This window comes from Dipteris shenzhenensis, chromosome 19 (assembly GCF_047967505.1).
Source record: "Dipteris shenzhenensis isolate YYH24624 ecotype China chromosome 19, Dip_SZ_1.0, whole genome shotgun sequence".
NCBI lineage: Eukaryota > Viridiplantae > Streptophyta > Polypodiopsida > Gleicheniales > Dipteridaceae > Dipteris > Dipteris shenzhenensis.
This window is the reverse complement of record NC_141614.1, coordinates 32955430-32975133: the sequence shown is the minus strand read 5'-3', so window position 1 is coordinate 32975133 and position 19704 is coordinate 32955430. Positions and strand designations below refer to the sequence as shown.

The following is a 19704-nucleotide window of genomic DNA, read 5'->3' as shown; positions in this document are numbered from 1 at the left end:
GGCATGTTTCCAAGAAATGTTGTTTGTAAGAGGTATTGGAGCATACCTTCATACTCATTCTCAAGGATGGCAATGCCAACGAGATATATGTCTAGAATTTTAGTCCAGACTCCTAGTTTGTCTTCAACTATTGAAAGTCTTGAGAGGCCAACCACTCTAACATGTGACTTCCCAAGCTTGTCTATTATTTGGAAGTTGAATTCTTGTAACAACAACATTCATCGTTTTCTAGTCTAGTTAGGCTAAAGTGCCTGGCAACAAAGTTGAAAGGGCGCTTCACTTTGAACTAGGCTACACATCCGTTTGACAACACCCAATGACGTTTTAGTGCAAGACCCTGATGTTTAAGCCACTAGTCATGTAAAAGAAAGCAATGTTGCACAAAGAGGTTATCATGTGTCTTGTCACCTAGAATATAGAAATGGAGAATTTTCCTAACATCATGTGAATCAGTGTACACATACGTTATGTGCACTAAGATAGTAACCTAATAATTGTACCAATGCATGGACTGTATTTCATTTTGCTCTTTGAAGGTATAATTCTCAGCTACAAACTTAATTACTAAGACCACAACATCACATGTAAAGTTCTCAATACAATCTTTGTATTGTTGAGCCTACGACTTGTAAATGGTGTTGTGCTAAATAAATTTATTGATGTGCTTTGTAAAGAAGGAAAAAAAATCAAGAAATTTCATCTATTGCACTAGAATATCCTTTCTCTTTTTCTTTCCACCATCTTCAGTTTGCCAGTCTCTATATCTTGAAAGACCTTCACAGGGAGGAACAAGTAATTATCTATTGTCTCATTAGGACATAGAACCATTCTTGCTATGCCACATTCACCACACGGTCCCATCAAGCATTCATAACTGTGAAACAATGCATCTATTGGTTTTGGGCATAGTAATGTTTCACAAATTGTTGTGATGCTATTGTAGATACAATTTGCAGCTCTGTACATGAAATTGCTCCTGCCCTTGTCACAAACACTGTAGGCACATGTTCCGTAGTGTCCCATGGAGTCCAAATTGTTTATGCTGCATGTAATTGAATGCTTCTTTCAAAAAAATCATTTGCACATGTGAAACACATTAGCAAGTGTATCGATCCTTCAATTGGCACACAAAGAAGGGCTTGAAGCCCTCAAAGCATCTTTGAGAAATCTTGATCTGTGGGTAGTAGGCCTTGAATCTTTTAAAGAGCTCCACCTACCACAAAACAAATATTGGTTAATAGTATCTTTGGACCACTAAGAACCACTTAATAGTACTTCAAGACCACTCAGAGGTACTTAAGTACCACTTAATAGTACCTCAGAACTATTAAATAGTATTGTAAAACCACTTAATATTGCTTCAGCACCACTTAACAATACTTTTGGATAGGTTTTGGATCACATAAAAGCACTTAATAGTACTTTTGGACCATTTAAAAGCATTGTATAACCACTTAATACTACTTTAGGACCACTTAATAGAGCTTCTAGACTATTAAGCTTGTGTGTCCAATTCAAGCCTTCTTAGTTTATGGTCGGATCTTAAACATGACCAACGATTGAGTACTTTGATTTTGCCTTGCCATTTTCACATAAGAAGTAGGTTCTTCTTTGCTCTCTCTTTCAAAAACATTTGGTCCAATCTGTCCAAAGAGAATTTTGGAGACTTGAACACCATTTGTAGTCCACTTCCCATGTTGATCTCATTCGATTTCTCATGTCAAACACATCCTATGAAATCAACATGAAAAGTGGATTACAAACAACATTATGTGTCCATTCATTTGAGAAGGTCCTCCAAGAGAAAGCTGATAGTTCTAGCCTCCTAACAAACCCATCTTGCTTCTTTCATCATGTATAACAACAAGACTAACAAGAGGGTTTAAAAATGACCACTAATAGTACATCTAGACCACGTAATAGTTTTAAATAACTATTTATTAGTACTGCAGAACCACTTAATAGTGCTTCAAGACCACTTAATAGTGCTTTAGGACCAATTAATAATGCTTTAACACCACTTAATAGTACTTCAAAGTAGTACTTTTGACCACTTAATAATACTTCTGGCCACTTAATAGTACTTCAGAACTATTTAATAGCATCGCAAAACCACTTAATAGTGCTTCAAGTCCACTTAATAGGTCTTTAACACCACTTAATAGTACTTCTAGACCACTTAGAAGCACTTACTAGCACGTTTGAACCATTTAATAGTACTTTAGAACTATTTAATAGTATTCCAGGACCACTTAATAGTACTTTTATGGCTTACAAGTACTTAAATACCACTTAATAGTACTTCTAGACCACTAAAATAAACCAATCAATAGGACCTCTAAAGCACTTAGAAGTGCATCTGGACCATTTTGCAATACCTAAGGACCTATAAGAAGTAATTCTACAAGTATTTTAGAATTATTTAAAGTACTTATACCAGCTCCCCAAGTAATTTACTTTGGCCCTAAAGTTCTTTTAAAAGGTTTAAAGCACTTTTAGGTGGCCTTCAAAACTAAAATTAGCACAAAAGTACTCCAAGTATTTTCAAGTGACATTGAATTTGTTCCAAGTGGTACTAAAGTACATGGAAGTACTTCAGTATCACATTAAAATTATTGGATGTTGTTTTGTGCCATTGAAAGTCCACCTAAAAGTGCTACATAGCTATTAAAAGTTCCACATAAAAGTGCTTCAGGGCTATTTTAAAAACCACCAGAAAGTGCTTCAAAGCTGACCACTTGAAAGTGCTTCAAAATGTCTAAAGGTGCTCTAGGGCTACTATTATTTTCAAGTGACACTAAAGTTATTCCAAGTGGTATTAAAGTACATGGAAGTACTAGAGTGTTTGAAGCACTAAAGTGTTTGACGTACAAGAGTGTTTGAAGTACTAAAGTACAGAAGTTGTTCAAGGTGGTACTAAAGTACATGGAAGTCATAAAGGGCCGAATTTATTCCAAGTGGTATACTAAAGTACTAGAGTGTTTGAAAGTCCCCACTGAAGTTGTTCCAAATAGTACTAAAGTACATGGAAGTACTTTAGTATCACTTTAACATTTTTGGAAGTTCTTTTTTGCCATTGGAAGTCCACCTAAAATTATTGCCGAGCTATTAATAGTACTACTTAAAAGTGGTTTAGAGCTATTTAAAAAACCACTAGAAAGTGCTTCAAAGGGTCTGAAGGTGCTCTAGGACTGCTTTACTTTGCTTGAACAAAAGTAAAGTACGGACCTGAGGCTCATCAAGAAACTTTGTGGGATGCTTTCTCTTGTAGTAAACATCTTTTTTGCTGGGGGAGACTCGAGCTTCGAGTTTCCAATGAAAAAAACAAGATCTTTAACATCTTATGTGATGATGGTACCTATAGGTTGTTGTCTATGGCATGTTTGCATGGGCAAGACTCCATCCTCTTCTAATTTTAGGCAAGTGTTGGCTACACAGAGGAATCTGTTATGGATTCCCATAACCTTTGCTACCTTTGCCAAGCTAATAGGTTGGTTGTTACCACCTTCTCCATTGAAACCATTACCATTAAGTACCATCATTAGAGATGACCTCTTCAAGAATAGTCCATCTTTTGATCGGGGCACTTTGACTTGTGTCAAAGTGTTGCCTTGTTTGTAGCCCATTTCTTCATATCAAACATCCTTGAAATTGGGATGGAGGAGTAGTTCTAGAAATAGTTACTTATAAGTAAAATTTGTTGAGTCCCTTTGTCTGCTCACACCAGGTGTTAGCTATGGTTCTCGAAAAACTTCTTTCTTTCCTTCTCATCAATGGACCTATTCTGTTCAACACTTATGCTTCTCCTTGTCTTTTTCTTGATGTTACTTTTGCTTTGAAGACCAATACTTCTTGATAAACTCAACTCCTTGCTACCCAAGAACAACCATGCCGCCATTTGCTTGTGGTGTTGCATTGTTGTGCAAAAATTGGTCTTCTCCCATTGCATCCCCATTTGCAGTTTGCAAAAACTTATCTTCTCCCATTGCATGACCTCCATCCATACTCTGCAAGTTCCTTCAACCTTAAAACATGCAAGGAGATAAGTGGAGGGAAATGCACGTTCTATGTGTCACAGAGAGAGAGAGAGAGAGAGAGAGAGAGAGAGAGAGAGAGAGAGAGAGAGAGAGAGAGAGAGAGAGAGAGCTAATGAATGTACCACAACTCTTGTTAGCCACCACAAGAGATGAATATGAAGAAGTAGAGAAAAGGAGTTGAAGGATGAGGTTGATGCCTTCTCTAAAGTTTGGGAGACTCTATTTCTCGTGTATTTCTCTTTGCTTTTAGAATCCTCCAACTGCTCTTTGTCTTCAAAATACTCGTTAGAGAGGGTGGGAAAAATGGAGAGATTGATGACAAAGGATGGAAAAAATAGAAGAATCTTTAAAGATAACAATGTGATGCTTGATGGAAGGAAAAATGATGACTTGAGGTGAAGACAAGAAGGTGCAGCAAGAGTGGAAGTTTCCAGGGAAGCTGAAGGAGGCGTGGAGGCATCAAACATAACAAATGGAGATGGGGGGAAAACTTGGTTCATGCACCACAATGTGCAGTACGAGCACACACACGTGCACACGTGCATGCACATACACGCATGCACACACACAAAGAGACCCATGACACAATGTAGATCAAAGAAATGGAAATAGTGGTTCACCATCATAAAGCCATATTCTAACAAACTACTACCATTCTTTCCATTAACAAACTACTACCATTCTTTTTACTTGCATCTTACTACCTTTACTCATTCTTTCTTACTAGCACATTCTTACCTTTAGCCACTACCTGTTAGCACTTGATAAAGTAATGTCAAAGACACTAGTTTTTGAACCACCTATCGATGCTTTCACCCGCAGCTACTCAAGTGACAAGACATCCATCTTTAGCTGTTCATCGTCTACACTCAACTCTACCTCTTCGTCGCCTCTATCACTTGCATTCGATTCCTACCCTCTTGCTCTCTACACTTTTGGGGCTATTCTTGTCTCCCTCTCTAGGTTCCTTGCCCTCACTCCCATCTCCATTATTGTCTGTTGCATCATATAGTATCTTGTATATCATGGAGGAATGCAAAGCCCGAACTGTCTGTTAGAAGAGGCACATGGCATCTTCACGAGTTGCGCCCCCTCACCCTATCATTGACTTTTGGAATGATGTCATAAAGGGGATCCTAAAGTGCAACAAACTACTAAAGTTTGCTGGCAAGCTCCTATGGGTGGAGGTCTGGGATGAGGCCCTTGCAAAGGAGATACACTCCTATGACGAAGATGACCAAAGCGTCATGATTCAAGATGTGCATGTCCATTTGTTCATATCTTTGTTGGGGGAAGTATTCGATATGAAGATTCTAGTATCATTAGGACCATTGGCAGCAAATGAATGCTACGATGAGTATTTCAAATTAGACAACTATTCCTCGTCCTAGGGATACCTGATCAATAAGGCCCCACATGAAGGTCTCTAAGTAGTCTGTTCATTTGGAGCCCCTGAATTCACAAATTGACATAGTAGTAACATCCAAAAGGAAACAAAAAAGAGATGCCAAGAATTTAGGTTGTACTCGATGTGATTAGTGGAGTCGATTTTTGGATATCGAGCCCTTTTACATTTGTACCTGCAATAATCATTTGTTATACATAATGAAGACTTTAACTTAGTATCACATTCTTTAGATGTAAAAAGAGAACCAATAATTTAGGGTGTACTTGAAACGGTCGATGGAGTGGGGTGTTGGAATCCAACAGTCTCTTGTTCCTAATTTCACGAGAAGCCATGAAGGACTAAGCCTGCTTCTCTTGTTAGCACCACCTCCTCTGCATTGAGCGATAGTGAGGTCTCGCCTAGAGCCTCTTCCACTTGGGATTTCTCAGCCTCTTAAACCATAAGTCATAATAGTGAGCATGCATGCTCACTACTCCCACAATGTATGTTGTTGTTTGTTGTGGTATCATGTTCAACATTTTTTGATACTTTGTGTTAGTGTCTGTGTTTTTGTTCTCGGTGATTTGTATGTGTTAATAATTGCTAATTTTGCATTTGATCTTGTTTCAAATATTGAAAGTAGGCATTCGCAAGTGGCTTCGTATAAGCTATTTTGTTGCAGGAGAGTGAGCTCGCTTTTGAAATATGTTGCTAGGCCCAGGCCTGCTGATGTCGCGATACTATGGAAGAATGGTAGGGTTCATGGTTATATCCACTTGTGTGTGTGTTTCTTCCAAGCACAAGATGGTTGCATTGAGGATGCTTTGTGAGTTGAATATATCAGCCTTGTGAAATTGAGATGAACATGTGTTCAAACTTTGCAATGTTTTGTCAATATTGTTACTTTATCCAAAGTCGATCTGTTTGAATGTCTAAACTTCAATATCACCCACAAATCACAAGCATCCCCAACACTGTGAATCAAAGAACTAATGCAGAGCTACAAAATGCATCAATTGATAACAACATCAACAACAGTGCACGGAACAACTATTGACCACATCTGGACCTACTCAATACAAAAAAATACACAATACGGCACTAATTACATATACTGGTCAGACCACTCTTTGCTATACACGACAATACAAACATAGGGTGGGCAAAAATGACCACAAAGAAACAAAAAAGGGGGAGGGCACTTGGTCCCCGCACAACACTGTTCACGGTTGAACAACCTCAAAACAACCACCTAAGAGCCGGTCCCCATGGACCGGCATAAACCACGAAAGCGAAGATTGTTGCCTATTTTTAAACCTGCCCCGAATTCTGTGGAGAGGCTGTTGACTCTGTGCCAACATGAACTTATGAAGAAAGAGAAGGTGATACAACTTTGTGATACAACTTTGTGTTACAACTTTGTGTTACAACTTCTAGACACAACTTTATGTTACGACTTTGTGACACAACTTTGTGTAACGACTTTGTGACACAACTTTGTGTAACGACTTTGTGTTACAACTTTGTGTAACGACTTTGTGACACAACTTTGTGTAACGACTTTGTGACACAACTTTGTGTAACGACTTTGTGACACAACTTTGTGTAACAACTTTGTGTTACGACTTTGTGTAACAACTTTGTGTTACGACTTTGTGTAACAACTTTGTGTTACAACTTCTACATGTAGAGAGAGAATGTGTTACAACTTTGTGACACAACTTTGTGTTACAACTTTGTGTAACAACTTTGTGTTACATGCAGAGAGAGAAGCTCTCCAACTTGTATAAATACCCCATAATGGAATGAAGCCCACACTCTTGGGGCATTGTGTTGAGTCTACATTGGTATTCCAAGCATTTGTCTCAAGTGTCCATGCTTCCTTGCACTGCATGTCCAAAAGCATGTCCTAACCTTGCAACCCTTCTCCCCTCTCCTCCAACCCTGCAACCCACCCTCTCCCTCTCCTCCTCCCTCCTCCTCCTCCCTCCTCCTCCTCCTCCTCCTCCTCCCTCCTCCCTCTCCCTCCTCCTCTTCCCTCCTCCTCCTTCCTCCTCTTTCTCTTCCTTCACCCATGCTCTTACACCTTCTTCCTCTCCCACTCCTATGCTTTCCTAAACCCTTAAACTCCATGATCTACGAGGGAGACGAGTTCTCCACCATGTATTCTACTCTGAACCTTGGACCCTCCTTCTAACCCTGGACTCCTTCTAAACCTTGGAACCTCCTTCTAAACCCTGGAACTCTTTCTAACCCTGAACTCTTTCTAAACCCTGGAACCTCCTTCTGAACCCTTAAACTCTTTCTAAACCCTGGAACCTCCTTCTGAACCCTTAAACTCCTCCTAAACCCTACAACCCCCAATGAAGGCGAAAGCCTTCATTACCCCAACAACAATGGTTTACGTGCCTTTTACACATGCTTGCATTTTGTTTACTCACCACACTTAAGCCTACGTCTCTCACCGGAACACGACTCGAGGTCCTAATCTACACATATACTACAATGACAATTCCAATATATCTGTAGGTGACAAAAAGCCTCGGAACCCTGCAACATAGAAAACCCAGCTCTTCCTACGAAAGCAGTAGGAAAGAGCCAACATTTGGCGCCGCTGCCGGGGAGACTAGCGTCTCAAGTAGCGAGTAAACATGCGTAGGTAGGTGTAAAAGCCACTTGATGTACAATTAGGCTAGGTAGTGGACACGGTTGCGTAGAGCTTTCAATTACGATCATTTTACCTTTTTACAGAAAGGCAAACCGAGCTCTCCATAAAAAGTTATGGCTCGGGAAGAGTTTAGGGTTAAAACCTAAACCTAAAACCTAAACCTAAAACCTAAACCTAAAATCCAAACCTATAAAAACCTACTCCACCCCCCCTCATTCTTCATCTTTCACTTTTGCCTCCATTCTCTTCCTCCTTCCGAGCCCCACGCAAGACACTCCTCCCTCTCCATCGACCGCCCCCTTACTCCTTTCCTCGCCATGTAAGTGACATCGAGCCCTTCTCGCAGCGATGACCTAGCCTTCCACCCACCGTCCATTGTTGCGCGACAATCCCGTTCTATCGAGAAAGACTTGGAGAGCGTCAGGTAACAACTTCGCCTTGCTTTTCAATTTCCGTCTTTCAGTTTTTTGTTGTTGTTGCTCTTTTATCCCTCCCCCCCCACCACCTCCCCCCTCCCCCCCTCCCCCTTCACCTCCACCACCACCTCCCTCTCCCCCCTCCCCCTTCACCTCCACCACCACCTCCCTCTCCCCCCTCCCCCTTCATCTCCACCACCACCTCCCTCTCCCCCCTCCCCCTTCACCTCCACCACCACCTCCCTCTCCCCCCTCCCCCTTCATCTCCACCACCACCTCCCTCTCCCCCCTCCCCCTTCATCTCCACCACCACCTCCTCTCGTTCCCCCATCCGCCTCTCGTTCCCCCATCCCCCTCACCCCCCCTCCCCCTCTCGTTCCCCCTTACCCCCCTCACCCCCCTCCCCCTCTCGTTCCCCCTTACCCCCCTCACCCCCCCTCCCCCTCTCGTTCCCCCATCCCCCTCACCCCCCCTCCCCCTCTCGTTCCCCCATCCCCCTCACCCCCCTCCTCCTCTCGTTCCCCCATCCCCCTCTCTCCCCCTTACCCCCCTCGTCCCCCCATCCCCCTCCCTCCTCCTCTCGTTCCCCCATCCCCCTCTCTCCCCCTTACCCCCCTCGTCCCCCCATCCCCCTCTCTCCTCTGTCCACCCCCTGCGACCCCCCACCCCCCGGCGGCGAACGCAGCGCCGCCCCCGCCCACAGAACCCGGCGGCGCACAGCGCCGCCCCCGCCCGCAACCCGACGGCGCACAGCGCCGCCACCCGCGCCCCTCCACCCCGGCCGCCGCCCCCCGCCCCCCGCCCTCCCCGTTCGCCGCTCCCCGCCCGGCGGCGGCGCCCCCCGCCCGCCGCCCCCGCTCCCCACCCGCCGCCCTGCGGCGGCGACCCCACGCCACCCCCGCCACCCCCTCGCACACCCCTCCCACCCCGCGCCGCCCCCGCTCCCACCCGCCACCCCCTCGCACACCCCTCACAAGCCCTGCGCTCCCCCCTCCCCCACCCCCTGCGCTCTCCCCTTCGCACCCCCCTCACACCCCCTGCGCTCCCCCCTCCCCCACCCCCTGCGCTCTCCCCTTCGCACCCCCCCTCACACCCCCTGCGCGACCCCCTCCCCCTCCCCCTGCGCTCTCCCCTCCACACCCCCCTCACACCCCCTGCGCGACTCCCTCCCCCTCCCCCGCCACTCCCCTCCACACCCCCCTCACACCCCCCGCGCGCCAGCCCCCCTCAGCAGCGCCGCCGTCGGGCAACCCCCACAGCCCAAAAAAAAAAAAAAAAAAAAAAACTAAACCTAACCTAAACTAACCTCCGGTTAGTTGCTAACTGTAGTTAGGTTAGTGGTTAACCTAGGTTAGGTTAGGTTAGTCGATTAACCTTAGGTTAGTTAGTCCTAACTACAGTTCGGTTAGGTTAGTTAACCCTAGACTGGTTAGTTAACCTCGGTTAGATTAGTTGACGTAGGTTAGGTTAGTAGTAACTGAGGTTAGGGTAGTTTGGTTAACCCCCAGTTAGGTTAGACTAACTCTTCAAGTTAGTATCTAACTATAGTTAGTTAAACCTCCCAGTTACAGTAACTGGGAGGATCTAGGTTAGTTAGTCTAACTAGAGTCACTTAGTTTCAACCCCTTGGTTGGACCTAAAGTCCATTCACACCACCATTAGGACCCCCCCAAACGCCAAATTTAGCTCTCCTTTAACCCCTCGAAACTCATCCGTTTGGGACCCAAATTGAACCCCGTTTGAACCCAGATTTCACACACGGAAACACCACGTTACGGGGTATTTTTCCAGCCCATTGCACACCATTTCGGCATCCCTAGCACACGTTCGTTCGCGCCCCCGTGTGGGCCTCATTTTGCATTAATTCACTCGTATTTTCACGCCGCGACCTCCGATTAACGATCCGTCTGCACCGGCACATTTCCCTACACACGTAGGACAATCCTAGGCACATTATTAACACGACGGTCCCTACACAAACTAACATCACTCTAACTCTCCTAACGACAACACCTCCACGCCCGCCCTTGGGGTAGCGATCCCCTTAGCCAATCACGCACCATCTGCATGCAGTTACGTTCCGGCCAACGACTTCGACTCCAACGCTCGCCCAATCCGCAACTAACTCCACTGCAACAACCACCCCCGCCAATCCTCTACCCCGAATCCCCCCCTGAGGTTCAACAACTTCCTTTAACTCCTCCACGCCCCAACATGGCTGGCCGTCGTCCTGAGCATGATGGGGACATCGAGCTCGATGCCGAGGCTGACAACTTCTTCAATCGACGAAATCACAACAATCACGGCCGACGCCCCTTGGGAAAACTGGAACTTCCCAAATATAATGGTAGGGGAGACCCTGCTCGCTTCCTCCAACATTTTGATGCCGCATGTCGAGCAGGTGGTGATCAATCCCATGAAACTAAGGTGGCTTGGTTTCCAATGGCCTTAACTGATGAGGCGTCGGAATGGTACCTCGACCTTCTTGTGGAAGAACGTGCCACATGGGACCTACTTCAAACTGAATTCAAACGTCGCTTTCAAACGGAGAGGCTACAAGATGACCCCGCTCTCCAACTCAGCAAGATCGAACAAGGCCGGAGGGAAGATGTACGCACATACCTGGGAAAGATGAAGAGATTGATCGCCAAATGTGACCCGCGCCCCGATGCAAAGTACCTCACGGCATGGTTCATAGCAGGTCTAAGAAAGAAAATCCGCAAGGATATGAAAAAGATAAGTAGCTATGAAACATTCAGTGCTGCTCATGCGGCAGCCATTGACATCGAAGATGGCATGACAGATTCAGACACTAGCAGTGATGATGCCAGATCCAATACACGAGATAAGCGCTCGAAAAAAGGTAAATCAAAGGACACTGCCGAAACATCCAATGAAGATCGCCTCGAGGCCATGACCTTGAAGCTGAAAGAAGATATGATACAGGCCATGGATCAAAAACTCCACTTGTCTCAGCCGCCAACTCAAACATACCCACGGCGAGAAAATGTCTGGTGTCCACACTGCTTGGCAAATCATACAGCAAATGAATGCCCAGTCCTAAGAGCAAGGCTCACTGCACAAGCAAATCCACCGCCACGGTTGTGGTGCCATATCTGTGTCGTCAGCGGCCATGATGAGACCAGTTGCATCTTCAACATGCGCAACAATCCGCCTCGACCACCACAATACCAAGCGGCTCCCATGCCAGTCTACAGGCAACCGGCACTTGCACAAGCGCCCCCAGCTCCGAGACTCAATCCTGTTCCCGTTCGGACACAAGCCCCCCAACTACTCAGGAATCCGAATCCACGACCGTATCCAAGAGCAGCAAATCCAGCTCCTCAGGCAGTTCCAATACATCAATTGCAAGCCGAAGAAGTAGACTCACTATTTGAGTATGAAGCAGAGTACCCAGTGTACTATGTAGAAGGTGCAGAGGGTCTAATACCAGTCTATGCAAATCAAGTGCGACCCAACACATTTCGAGCACCAATCAAGTGTTATGGTTGTGGAGAAAATCATAGAATCGCAGAGTGCCCTCATCGCGGTAGCCCAGCCACTTTCCAACCACTCTGCAGAGATTGTGGCATAGGACATGCTTGTATGGATTGTCCCATGAAAAATAAGGTCCCAGAACAAACAGAGGTTAAGCCTGACGTCCCCATCGGCATCATTGGGGTGGACCATCAAAGTTTGGGTCCGGCAAGCCTAAGGTCACAACCTATCAATGTAATTACACGCCAACAGAAAGCGGCTACGAAGGACCCTATCATTCCGATCCAACCGGAGCGACTTCTGAAAAAGAAAGCACAAGTGCCTCCATCTCCGCCAAGCAATGAGCAGCCGAGCTCATCCACATCAACTCCCGAGCCTCAAACAAAAGAAGCTCCATACCCGAATGCAGAGGTGGAGAAGGCTCGTTTTCAGGTACTTCAGCAATGGGTCCAAAATGAACAAGCTCAATTTGAGGCTCAGAAACAGGCTCAAGACCCAATCCATGACTTGGCTCCACAAAGTATTGATACGGTACTCGAGCCTTTGTTCCAACAACAGACTCCACAACAGAATGTACCGCCACGTCAACTTGAAGGAGCCGCACTCTCTAGCATCCTCAGTTGCCCTGTGTCAATTCCCATCGGAATCCTCTTACGGAATTGTCCCAATCTCTGGGAGAGTTTCAAAGGATGGGTTGAACTTGCAAATCCCCCTCCACCTATGAACGACATTGAAGATATCCCTGTGCGGATGGGTGAGAGAGATGACATACGCAACATTACTGTGCCTTTGATCCACAAGGCATTAATGAAGTCCACGCCATAGTGGATGGTGGAGCAGGTGTCAATGTCCTATCAAAGGAGCTCTACGAAGAATGGGGTCTCCCACCAATGCAAAAGGCTAATTTCAACATACGCCTTGCCGATGATTCACGGGCTAAACCCTTGGGAGTAGTGAATGGCGTGTCCACAAAGATCGCTGGAGTCCGCTTTTCCCTTCAATTCACAATCTTGGATCTCCCCAAAAAATCCTATCAAATCTTGCTGGGACGTCCTTGGTAAACTGCAGCAACCTTGAAGGCTTAATTGAATAGTGTTCTGCAGTAATTACTTTTCAATGTCTGACCTATTGTCTATTCAAATAGTTAGTGTAATTTCTCATATGGTGTTTTTTTTGGGTATAACCCCTGTTTTGCAATGTTAAATGATACCTTTGTAAGACTAGAATATGTCCAATCATACAAATTTAGATTTTTTGTTGTTCTAAAGACCAAAAATCTACACAGAAAATAAAAGAGGAGGTAAAAAAAAACTTTTATGAAAAACAAAAGGAAGACATACTTAGCAAGCAAAGCAACACTTATGTCGTCATCAGTGCCCAAGCATAAGCAGCTATACTGGGTTTCTAAAGACCCGCGGAGTCTCTTGGGCAAACCCAGTGCTTACTAAAATCGTCAAATAAACAAAAGAGAAAGAAAACAATGTTAAATGACATCCTCAATGAATACCCCTTTCCCCAAGTTTAGCAGAGGCCAATGTGGTATTTTATCAGCCTCTTTCCAAACACAATAGCTTCTATCATGTGAGAATGGAGATTTGAGCTGTCCTTGTATGTTTTATGAGACTATATTGGGAATCGGGATATCAATAGTTGTAATTAGATCCATGTGGAAGTGGAAGGCCAAATTGTGGTCGCCAAGTGGTTCCTAGGTCGGTATGCAATCTGTGCATTTGATTGGTCCCATGTTTGGGTACTCAAGTGGGGTGTGGTTTCTAGATGTCCCTCTCAAAGAGAGGCCATCACTCTTGTGGGTCACTAATGCCCATAACCCCAAGCAAGGGGGTCCACCCTCAAATGCTAGACCTAGTCCCCATTGGTCCGTAACTGAACAGTAGGAAAACATTTCATTTCTTAATAAGCATACTATTGAAAAACAAAAAGAAATAGTACCAAGCAAGTGGATACATGTTGAAGCAGGATGACAGGTCTGAAAAGATAGAAGCTGAAATACACAATATTGCTTGAGAAAAGATTAACACATGATAGGGGCCAAGATGGGCCCCACCCCTTTATCCAGGCTCTTTATTAGAATGAGATACAAGACCAAATTGTTGAAGTGAATCTTATCAACACCTTCCAAACTTGAGATCAAACTAGAAAGGACTTAGACTGTAGCCGGAGCTATGTTCAAGACTTGAAATTGAAGTTCAAGGTGAGCAGTAAGCCTATATACATAAACAATGTCTCACAACGTAGCATAGTGAGGTTGCTCAAGGCTCCCAGGGCTCTCCAATCGTGAGGGAAGATGCCTGCACAATTACCAGTGTTTCCACAGAAGGAACACTTAGCCAATGCTTTGAAAACAAGGTTCTGATTTAGCATATCTAGCTCTCTTATGCAACATCAGCTATGTATGATTCAGGAAACAAAGTAAATCTGCTACAGATTTGCCTCAAATTTGGGTATATGATGGGAGAGAGTAGGATTGCATAGGGAGTGTTCTGCTGCAGGACTGTGTGAGAAAACAGCTTGAAGGAGGGCTAGTGCAGGAGAGCTGCTGTAGGAGAAGAGCTACTGTAGGAGGAGTTTCTGCAAAGAAAGGGGCTGTAGCAGGAGGAGCTGATGTAGAAGGAGATGCTGCTGCAAGAAGAGAAGTTGCTGCTGTTGTGGAAGTGCTGCTGCAGAACTTCATGGAGAAAGAGCTGCTGCTGCAGGACTGCATGGGAAAAAGGGATTCTTCAAGGAGGAGCTGCTGTAGGACTGCATGGGGAAAGGCCTGCTCCAAGGAGGACTCTGCAGAGCTGCGTGGAGAATGGGCTATAGAGAAGCTCTGCTGCAGAGCTGTGCGGAGGATGGCTGTTGCTCAGCTGTGTGGAGTAGAGCTGTTGCTTGGCAGAGCTGCATGGAGAAGCACTGTTATAGGAGGCTGGAGGAGAGTATGCACCAGCAAAGGGGTGAGAAAAATGTATGCAAATGAAGGGGGGCAGAGTATTTCTTTATAGATGTGGGTAGGGGCCAGCTCCCATTTTGGCATGCTGTGCTGGCCCCCCTTGGAATTTGGTGGGTTGCATGCTGCATGGGGGCTGGAGTTTTTGTAGTGACGAGTGGTGCCACAGTTCAAGCATGGTCCCCCACATGTCCCCACAGGCTGCCATGTGCCCTATGCCCCTTCATGGGCTGCCATGTGTCATGCCACATGTCATGGCTGCAACCTCAGGATGCCGGCTCAGCGTGTCATGCTGAAATTGTGGAGGAAGGTTATTTTAATAATTCTTTATTTGCTTGACTTAAAATTTATTTTGGGGGATTGATACACTATGATTTTACTTCTATTTTCACCCTGAGGTTTGTGGCAGTTAGCTCTATTCAAAGGGCTAGTCTAGGGTTAGTTTGAGTTTGATTTGCCTTCTCACTTAACCTATTAGGCCTATTAGTTTGTTGTCTTGTCTTGTATCTTTTTGACTCTTTCATGTACATAGAACCAAACCCCAGGCTACTGTAAACATCCTCTTTAATAGTTGCAGGGTCGATATGCATTCTGTGCATTCGCTTGTATGCAGGCCTTCCTGGCTGTCCCATATGGGCTATAAATATGCCCTCCCAGGGTCAGTCCCTTGCAGCCCTCCTTGCTGCTGCTCCTGCCCACCTGGGTGCCCACTCTCGAGCCCTAAACCAGGGCCTCCAAACAGGCCCAAAACCTGCTCCACATCTGCGCCTGCACATCCCGCCATAATTGCACCTCTGCCAGGCCCTTCTTCAGTGCCGTACAGAGCTGTACACCCTGCAGATGTCAGCGCCATGTGATCACCTCTTATTCTGGGTCCCTTGTGCTGGCTACTGCTTCGCCTTTTGCTGCTGCAGATCCATCCTAGCTCCGGGTACCTTCCATCTCTTTGATTCTTGCCCACATGGCCGCCATGCTGCTGCTCGTGTGTCAGTCTCTCAAACCCTAGGTTCACCCCCCCCATGCTCTCCTCATATGGGGGGCTTACAGATGGGGAGGTGACCTTTCCAACAGCTCCACCCTCATAGCTTGTTTGTACCAGGATTTTCAGAATCTTGATGATGAAGCTCTGAGATGCATGTTCATCGATTGCAACGAGAAAATCAAGGCTCTGGGCTGTATGAACTTGAGATGAATCTGAGGTGTAACATGCATGGAACCCAAGACTTAACAATCCACACATATTTTTCATTTATAATAGTTGATTGCCTTCTTTCTTTTTCTTGAGTGCTTATTAACAGACAGGTGATCTAGTTTTCAAGTGTCCACATCTCAGCCCATATCTGCTATAGCTACATCATCCTTGCTTTCTTTGGGATTGTTTGGAATTATCCAAGTCCTTGACTTGCTGGACTGCAATAAACAAGACAACTGTCCATACAGTAGTACAAAATATCCACACAAGAAGAGTTAATCTCTTTTTCCTCAATATTTCATGTGTTTTTTTGTCTAAACTGCAATGCATATAGAAGATAAGGTCCCTGTAGGTGGACATCGTCAATGTTGATTTTGGTGGCTGATTTGCCACGCGCATTAAATTTGCCTAGCACTTACTGTTAATGGATGCTCATGTTTGACTGCTCATACCTTTATGATGGCTTCTCATACAACATAAATGGATGCCCATACCTTTTGCCTAGCACTTACTGTTAATGGATGCTCATGTTTAGCTGCTCATATCTTTATGATGGCTTCTCATACAACATAAATGGCTACCCATACCAGCAAAATATTGATGTTAATCACTGTTCATATCAACCTGGGGCTTTCTTTCTCCGAAGTTAGGCTAGCTGGGTACTTCCAGACCTTAGCAGAAATTGCTTGTAGGTCAAGCGGATTGTCTGACATAACATACCTAAACAGAATGATTCATGGAGAACGATTTGCACTGGCGTATGTGTTTCTGGGGTGGTCTAGGAAGGGGTGTGTGGGCGGCGCGCCGGGGGGGGGGGTGTGATTGGTAGAAATGGTACTGTTATAAGTCTATAATGCTTTCCTGCTTCTATGGTTCCAGATTCATTCCACCTTTAGTATTTCAATGCCTCCATCATTTTTCACGGAGGACATACGTGTGCAACCTGAGCTCGATGCACTTGGAGCACTTGGTGATCTGGGTTGGTATTGTGCTCGAGCTTTTCTCTGGGCAACTGCTTATGAGCTTCCAGTGAGTGTCACTGCCCTTCCTGGGGCAAGGTTTAATGGAGGAGGAGTAATAATGGCCTGTGGTGCTTGTCTCTTGTGGAACGGTGGACGAACAGCGACTTTCCATTGCTCATTCTTGGAAAGTATGGCAATGTCATTAGTATTACAGGGGACTAAAGGTACCCTTGAGGTGGACGACTTTGTCGTACCCTTTGAAGAATTTGTAGCACAGTTCAAGATTCGTACGAATGCACAGTTTGGACCTTTAGACACGAGCTGGAATGTTAACATTATTACTCATCAAGCCCACACAAGCCTACCTCAAGAATGCCTAATGATTCAAAACTTTTCCTTCCTTGTGAAGGGAATCAAGGACGGCACTAAAACCATAGATTCTCCATATTTCATGATTGCCAAGAAAACACAGCAGTTGCTCAACGCTGTTAAATTATCCATCGAGACAGGATATACAGCTGTCAAACTGGAAGGGTAAGAAATTGTCAACACTGCAGTGTGTATTGGACTGTAACAAGCAAACAATGAGCAATAAATGCGAACGCATCTGGTGTTGCAGTGGACACTTTGTCATTTCTGTAAATTATCAAGAGCTTCACTATCCATTTATAGATGTGTACATGCATGAGTGCCCTCCTACCCAAGTTGATCCCAAAAGAATTGGAAATGATTGAGTCAAAGAGAGAGAGAGAGAGAGAGAGAGAGAGAGAGAGTATCATGGATTTCCTTAAGCATAAACATTGTATCTACACACATATATAGACGAAAAATAATCATATGTGAGTGCCAAAAGAGAGAGAGAGAGAGAGAGAGAGAGTATCATGGATTTCCTTAAGCATAAACATTGTATCTACATACATACATACATACATGTATACACACATATATAGACTAAAAATAATCATATGTGAGTGTCAAAAAAGTAAATCAGTAGTTACAGGCTTCTAGGTAAGAATTTGCTTCTCTAATTAATTAGCTTGTTTACCAGCCTTTGGTACAATAAGTTAAACTAAAGTTATAAAAGGGCAAAACATTACCCTAAATTATTTTCTGCTCTACAACATTGATGTTCTTTCAAATCCACCTAATCACCTCAATAACTGGGCTGTAACCAAACGGATACACCTACCTAGTTGAACTCAGCAAAAATCTCCTTCCACATAGCTATGGAGGATGCAGTGACAAATGAAGTTCTCACCATTCCCAAAGACTTCTCCAAACCAAATGTCATATAATACCTTGAGAATGTAATCTCATATAATTCAGTCCATGTATCCAAGTCAATCCTACCATAATCGACTCTTGATTTGAGGCCATAGATTTATGTAACACCTCGTAAATACCAATCCCTCATCTTAAGCCTATTTGGCTTCTTTGGAACCAATTTTACCCCAACTAGCATTTGCCTCATTTGCCATCTCACCTTAATAACATGCCTTCTTTGATCATATCACATGAATCTCCTTGAGTAACTCTAAGTGTTTATAACATTCATCTAACAGGCCACCTGGGTTGTAGTACATGTTACAATTCTCTCACAATGAGAGATCACTCTGCGCATCTTTCCATGTTTTGTTTATTCCACACAGAATGTCATTCTTTGGTAGGCTAGCATTAAGTTTAATGGAGGACTTTGTGATTAACCATCTCAAGCAAGACAAACAACCGAACAACCGCACACTATGAAAGTGACTAGAAACAGAAGTGTTCATGATGGTCTCATCCTTGAACAATGCCCTCATCCACCAACCACCCTTAACCTAAAATCTGTCAATTTTGGATAAATGAAAATGCTCATGTCTATCTATTGTTGCATGCAAACTTCTTCAACCTAGCTACTTCCTCAAAGCCTCACATTCAATCAACATTTCAACCAAGCATCTTGCCGGACTTATAGTTGGTCCTTTCTTCTATCGAATTTGTCCTCATTTCAGTCACAACCAATATGGCAGTGCAATCCTTGAAGGCATCCTTTAGAAAAAATTGCAATGTGGCCCTTTTCCTAGAAGCATTCGGTGCATGTATAGAAATACAAATGCATTTCCAATCCTTCACAACCACATCTAATGAAACACATATGCCTTCCTAATCTCGGTAAAGTTCATTGTTGCTCCATGTTTTGTTTATCCTTAAGGGCAACCCAACATGAACCTCATAGAGTTCAAAAAGACCTAGTAATTTTGAGAATCCGTTCGAAAATAAAAAGTTTCTCTTTCCCACAATTTGATCTCCTGTAACATGATAATATCTAGCCTTTTCTTGCCCAAACTCTTCTATATCCCACCTCCTTCAAATTTCCACAAGATCAAAGAAAAACTTGTCTTTTTATAATATGCATGTGCTGTGTTACATGGGTCCTTATAATCACCTTTGTTTGATAGTGTAAAATCGTTACCATGTATTGTTAGTGTGGTTTGCACCCCATGTACCTACAATTTCCTATAAGTTAGGGATATAAAGTGGGTGAACAAATCGAGTTGGGCCATGGCAAGTTGAATCTTTATTAGTTTCTACATTGAAAAATATACGCAAGGCTT

At 44.3% G+C, this 19704-nt stretch overlaps 1 protein-coding gene across 1 annotated transcript; it reads left to right on the top strand.

Moving 5' to 3' along the window:
* Positions 1–14415: 14415 nt before the first annotated feature.
* Positions 14416–17760, top strand: LOC147890365 (putative oxidoreductase At4g09670). Its single transcript, XM_087390272.1, has 3 exons — positions 14416–14436; positions 14535–14942; positions 17025–17760. The coding sequence occupies exons 1-3, from the start codon at positions 14416–14418 to the stop codon at positions 17643–17645; spliced, it is 1050 nt and encodes a 349-aa protein (XP_087246398.1). The 3' UTR covers positions 17646–17760.
* The last annotated feature ends 1944 nt before the right edge of the window (positions 17761–19704 follow it).